The sequence below is a fragment of the Pteropus medius genome, unplaced genomic scaffold (genome assembly GCF_902729225.1).
Source record: "Pteropus medius unplaced genomic scaffold, Ma_sr-lr_union100, whole genome shotgun sequence".
NCBI classification, from domain to species: domain Eukaryota; kingdom Metazoa; phylum Chordata; class Mammalia; order Chiroptera; family Pteropodidae; genus Pteropus; species Pteropus medius.
In genome coordinates this window covers 16,285,281-16,292,167 of record NW_024349802.1, presented here as the reverse complement: position 1 = coordinate 16,292,167, position 6,887 = coordinate 16,285,281, and the positions used below count along the sequence as shown (strand labels likewise).

The window sequence follows — 6,887 nt, the reverse complement described above, 5'->3', positions numbered from 1 at the left end:
ATCTCTAACCTGTCCTTCTGTTAGCTATTTTAAACCTTGTGAATGGGTAACAGCAAAAGGAGAGAAAGAAGAGAAAGAATAAAAAAAGAGAAAAGCCGAAGAAAAGCAAAAAAGAATAGAAAGGGTTTTTAAAATATCCACATCTATTCATTTATCCAGAACTACAGAATATAAGAGATCTTTGAATCCCCTTACAGAAGAAAAAACGAGGGCTCAAGAAAGGAAAAGCCTCCCCATAATCATAGAGGTTAAGGAGAGAACCAACACAATAACCACCTTTTAGAACTCTTTTCCCAACAGAATTCTTGGCCTTGAACATTTCAGGCCCATGCCTTTCCTTTCGCTTTTCTTACACAGATGACATCCAAACCCGGAGCCAACCTACTGCAGAGTCAATCAATAACCAAGGAGATCTACGACACAAGGCAGCAGGTGGAGCTGGGGCTGTCATTCTGCCTATATAATTCTTCCAGTCCAAGGGTTGTGAAGAGAAGTGTGGTAGGTTCAGCGCAGTTTCTGACTGAGCTCTGGACACACAGCTTCAGCCATGAAGGTAACAGGCATCCTGCTTCTCATTGCCTTGGCTCTGCTGAGTTTATCTGGTAAGTGTTTTTGCATATTTTTCTGATTTGAGTAAAACCTGTTGACCTATTGCTTTAATGAGCACATTACCTTCTAGGTTTAGGCATAGCCTAGTCTTGGATAGAACTTTTGGTCCCAATGAGATGAAATAAGATCAATGGATGAGAATTACAGAAAGAGGAATTTTACATAAAATAAGGAGAACAATTTTTAACATTATTTACAAAAGGAGACTTAAAAGTAATTGCAAAAGTTAGTTTTGTGTCAGAAGACCTGATTACTGCTAATGGTAACTGTTTCACAGATATAAACTTTCCATATCTTCATTGGTAAACTGAGATAAAGATATTTATACTTCTTATATCACTAATTGTGAGATCAAAGATCTAAGTAACCAGTTGTTAGAATGTCAGTGAGCATTCAGAAGATATTTGCTCAATGTCTAATTCATTTCAAGGAAATGGGTCAACTTTTCCAAAATACCAATTGAGATACTTCGGTCATAATCAAATTTTTGCTTAATTTTTTTAGTATCCATCACGCAGAGAGTGAAGGGACACCAATGAGATGTCCTTGAGAGAAAACAGGAATAAGAAGGAGTGGGGAGTGGAAGAGGCCAGCAGAGAAGTCACAGTCTTAAATGGAAGCAGAAAATTCTGAATTAGAACAGGTCTGACTTCTTTCAATCAGGACGCAACTTCACATGTCTGATCTGTGTTTTCTAGGTAACGCTAGAGCTGACCCCATGGGAAGAACGGTAAAGACAATTTTGCAATTGCTTATCTCTCAGGCTAGAACTGTTTGTTCCAACCAAAGCACAGTTTAGCTGTCACCTTTCAGTTTCACCCGAAGTCAAGACGAGGAGTATGAGTGCTAGCAAGGCTTAATTTATTAAACTAAGATAGTTAATAATCGTTACCCCAAAGGAGCTTATGTTCAAGGGCAAATCCACGGATTCAAAGAAAATTTCTATGTAGTCATCTAGTGCTTGCCATGAAGGGATTTTTTTAACATACTAGGGCTATTTGGAAGGGCAAGGATTTAGAGTGGAAGCGCTCTTAACCTCACTCCAAATATCACTTCCTCCTTATGTGCCCCCGTGAAGTTCTCCAAATCACCAAGGTGGAGCTCTAATTGATAATGAGCAAAGGAAAATAATAAACTAGGTTCTTCCTCTAGAAAAATATTCTATATCTAACTTTTCCATTTTTCCTTGTGTTTATAAAGTAAATTTCAGTAAGTTTGGAGACCAAAGGAAGAAGTATTCTTCTCATTACATTTATATCTAGTGGAGAGGCAGATGACAAATCAAAAGTACATAAGTGAATAAATTATTACATTTGTAATAAGTGTTATAAAGAAGTTTTGCTACCATTAGGAACTTAGCCTAGTGATCAGAGAAAGTCCCTAAGTAATTGAGGTTTATTTTGAGCCACAAAGGATAAATGAGCGTTAGCAAAATATAACTGGTGAGGAGAAGTAGTAGAGTGAAGGGGTTAAAAGCTAAAGCTCAGGACCTACTGGGTTTGAATCCTGGATCCAAGAATTAATAGCTGTGTGGCCATAGGTGATATAATTTGTGCTTCATTGTCTTCACCTAAAGAGGAGTGTAATAAAAAGTTCATAGGATGGTTGTGAGTTTTAAACAGAGTAATAAATTAAAAGCACTCAGGACAGTCTCTGGCCTATAACAGTCATTCGGTAATTACTAGTACTTCCTGTCACAGAGGAAATAGGCTGTGCAAAGACCCCAAGGTGGAAGGCACCTAGTACCTTCAAGTAACTGAGAGAAGACCAATATGACTGAACCATAGTGTACAAGGAAAAACATGCCCCAAGGTGTGGCTGACCTGAGAGGCGACAGCAGTAATCAAAAATTGAACATTATCTAACTTACCTTATTAAAACCTTGTAACATCATTATGAAGGAGGTGGGAAAAATAATAACATTTCCATTTTACAGATGAAATGACCGAGGTTCAGAGACACCAAGAGATTTACCAATGTCACACAACTTGTAAATAGTATAGGCATTACTTAAAAGCAGGTTTCCTGACTAAAATTGTGGATTCCTTCTCTTGGAACACTCAGTACCATTCTCCCAATTACAATTATACTTCTACCTTTTAGCCAAGCAACTCCAGGGAGGTAAAAACCATGTTAGAGATTTTACTGTAAATTCAAAGAATAAAAAATAATGGAAAATTATTGTTTATTGTTTAATTCCATTTTTAGGCTGTATGTACCAGTAAACTGAGTGGATGTCCCAAGATCTACAACCCTGTCTGTGGGACTGATGGAACTACATATCCCAATGAATGCGAGTTATGTATGGAAAATAAGTAAGTACAAACTTAAATTTCTTTTAAAATATATTTTAAACTAGTTGTCTTCAAATTTTCATATATCTTATCTTTTCAAGCCCCAATCAACAATCCAATAACAACAATCTTACCATGAGAGAAACAAAACACCTAGTTTTTCCAAAAATAATTTTCAATCCTTTTTCTCATTATTATATATCTACTATAAGATAGAGAGGTGTGTGTTTATATATGTGTGTATGGGTGTTCTGACAGAAAATAATATTTACTGTGCCGAGCATTGCACGGGGTATTTAATATTCACAATGAGACTATGATGTAAACAATACTAAGCTCATTAGACACACGAAGAAGTTGAGATTCATTAGTTTAAATAATTTGCTTAAGATCACCCAGCAGTAAGTGGCAGAGCAGAGGACGAATCCTTGCTCTTTCCACTATTCTTTAAAGTCAGATACCAGACGAATTATCTGTGAGATGCAGAAGAAAATTCACCATGCTTTGTCTCTCAATCTGCTTACCCTCAATGCTAATACCGTGTGACTAATGGGAGTATGAGCACAGTGGCTCTGAGAGCACAAAATTAAAAACAACTAATTATGCCTGCTTGGGTTTAGAAAAGTTTGAAGGCTTTCTCTCTGCCATAAAGAAGGAGAGAAACAAGAAGAACAAAAGAGAGACAGGAATTAATAACACTGTGCAATATAAAATGTGTTAAGGAAAGGACAATAGAATAGAGGAGGGAAAGTGTTTGAATGGTTCTCTCAATGAATTTTTAAAAAATCACTGGTAGATAAAAATCCATGCTTTTATAGCAAAACAGTAGACAGTCTGGATTTTAAAAACCTCATACACCCAAAATATCTTTAAATTTAAAATATCATCCTTTGTGATGGTAATGATTGTGTTTACTAAAAGCTCAAATATGCAAATAAGAATTATACAGATTAGGTAACCAAAACATATTTTTGTAACACTTTTACTTATGGACATGAGAGCCAGGCTCAATGAAGCTTGTTTTCTGAAGTGATTGCTAACAGGTGATGAATATCAGACTCGGGCACTCAGAAAAATAGATTTGCCACAGATTTTCTATCTTTCTTAACACTGAACACTTAATATATGCCAAGCACTGTGCAGCCTCCTCTGCTTTTCTTGTGCTTATGACTAAGAGGAAATAGGTCATGAGCACAAATAAGGTAGCTTCTTGTAACTTGTGGCAAATGCCACCAAATGAACTGTGAGCCAAGTACTACAGGAGTGAATGAGACATACAGATTTCTTCTTACTTAAAGGGTCAAGAGAGGATTAATAAAAAGGATAATATTTAAACAGGGATCTGAATTTTGGTAGCATCACAAAAGTATTCCAGGTTAAATAGAGGTGTAAAACAATCAAAACAAATAAAGATTTCGTGAGTGACCCAGAAAACTCTTAGTTATTATGAAACTGCTTTGTATTAAAGACCTCGATTTAGGCTCAAATGACAACATACATTTCTATTATTCCACAGTATAAGTTTTCTATAACACAACGGCCCCTCTTCTTGGTCCACTTTAAATCATTTCAGAAAATTTTCAGTGTTTTAAACAAGGATTGTGGAAATAGTTCTTCATGGAAAGAGATTTAATATCTTAAAGTTTTAGACCCAAAACATTAGGTGTTCTGCTTTGTGGTAAATTTCTTTCCACATTGAAGATTTATAAGAGGAACTTGAAACCACTTGCTAATTTTCTCATGACCTACGTTGTTGACACTAAGATCAAGGGAAGAAGAAAACAATAGAACAGCCTTGAGACTTAGGAAATTTCCAAGAGCCAAGACCAAAAGGCCCAATATTTAGAGTGAAACATATTGGAAAAATAGGAGCATAGAGCTGGGACACCTTATTCCTTTAGACTTTAAAACCTATCAGGCTTGCTTGCTCTTTCTATTCTATAAAAAAAAGTATATGCAAATATAGGAGGAACATTTGAACATCAGAAAACATAACTTTTCTTCCTATATTTTTCAAATAAAAAAAAAAGGTCTACAGAGAAAATGTGGCTTTCTCAAATGCAACATCTTTTCAAATGTACCATATTGCCTCTCTCTATTGCCCATTAAAAGCACCAGACAAATGCATTGTACAGTTAACTACAGTGAGGTTCTGACTCTAGTTGTTGGGTTCTGAGATAAGCATACAAACAAGGGCTTGTATCTCCTTGTTCATTACGTGCTTGACAGATATATTCAGTAAGGACCTTTTCCAATTTCTTCTGTGTCTTCTTAGGGACTTTATACTGACAAATTCTTTTCAGCATTCTCTAGTAGAACTTTCTGCAATGACCAAAATGCTCTCTATCTATGTTATGCAATATGAAAGCCACTAGTCATGCCACCAGCACATAAAATGCAGCTAGTACAACTGAGAAACTGAATTTTACTATTACTTAGCTTTAACTGATTTTAATTTAAATATCTACATGTGGATACTGTCTACTATACTGGACAGCACAGCTAGAGAAAAAAGTGAACTTATGTGCTCCGTTTAGATGTTTGTGCTGTGTATGCTAACTCAGAAATAAGTATCATGAGTGGTTAATAGTTATGGAACAAGAAAGCATCAAAAGCTCTTAAAATTAAGAATCAGAAAGGTCCAGATACATACATGCATAAAGATATGTAGAAGTCAGATGTTCTCAAGTAATAGAGAAATAGAAACATTTTATGTCAGTATATTCAAGAAAAAGATGGATTAAAAAATAAGAGATCTGGAAACAATCTCATGAGGAACAATGGTAGGATTTAGGAATATTTATCTTAGAAAGGAGAAAGCTGGTTTGGGAACAGTAGTGTGTGGGGAGCAGAAAAGTTTTTATCTAGAGGTGGGATGCTTAAGGCTGGCAGATAACATGTGATAGAGAGATGACTTCCTTTTGTGAGATCTCACAGATGTGCATCCCTAGAGTCCTAAGGCAAAAGATCAATTAGAAGGACTGCAATAGCCCAGGCAGCAACTAAAATGGAAACATGGTGGCTAGAAAGTGACATCAGGAGTGAAAGACGCAACAATGGACTGGAGATTCATTTCAGAAGTTTACTGTAATGTCCTACTAGATCTGGAAACTCTGTAAGGACAGACATTTTTCCTTCCGTTATATCTCCAGTGTCTGTAATAGTTCTTAACTAATATTCAATGAATTAATGAATAATTGAATGAATACATGAATGAGAGAAAGAGAAATGGGAATAAATCTCAAACCTTTCTATCTTAAATAAAGCTAAACTTTTTTTGTTGTTTTTCTCCTACAGTCACCTTTTTTTTTTTTTGTCAGCAAAGTTTAAGCAATTTTTTTTTTCAATTTCTTCTACAGGAAGCGCCAGATTCCTGTCCTCATTAAAATAGATGGCCCTTGCTGAGAACCAAGGTTCTGAAATCCTGTAAGGTCACCATGATACCCAGTTGGCCCGACTGTTGAATAAAAATGCATCTAAATACTTCCTCAGGTTCCCATGTTTTTTCCTCAAAGGCATGTTTGATTATAGCAGAGACAGAGGACCAAGTTTATGAAACCCAGCAATCCTGTAATTTCAGGCAGAGTTTCTTTTCCTTCATGGTGTTTTTCCTTTACCCATCTTCCTCATATTCTGAGGACTCTGTCTCAGGAAATATGACTGCAGATATTAAGTGACGGGACACAGTTGATCTTTATTACATGTAAGATTAGACTAGCACTTTCAGGAACAGTTAGAAAACTCCCAGTTCCTTGGGATTTAAATGAGCATCTATTGTCCTTGGCACTGGTCTAGGTACATAGTTGTGAGATTTTAAAGAGCTGCCTAACTGGAAGAAAATAGTTTAATCTTAAAATTTTCCATATATCTCAGTATATAGGTTTAAGGTGAGACACAATTTTCTCAAAGAGGCTCAGAATCATTGAGGAAATCAAAAATGCTGCATATTTTTTACTATGCTGTGGAGCAGCCTCTGCATTCAGC

General features: G+C 36.0%; 1 protein-coding gene across 1 annotated transcript; it reads left to right on the top strand.

Moving 5' to 3' along the window:
* Positions 1–459: 459 nt before the first annotated feature.
* On the top strand, positions 460–6,389 carry SPINK1 (serine peptidase inhibitor Kazal type 1). Its single transcript, XM_039835912.1, has 4 exons — positions 460–602; positions 1,308–1,339; positions 2,818–2,924; positions 6,263–6,389. Exons 1-4 carry the CDS (start codon positions 548–550, stop codon positions 6,306–6,308), a joined length of 240 nt encoding a protein of 79 aa, XP_039691846.1. The 5' UTR covers positions 460–547; the 3' UTR covers positions 6,309–6,389.
* Positions 6,390–6,887: the final 498 nt, after the last annotated feature.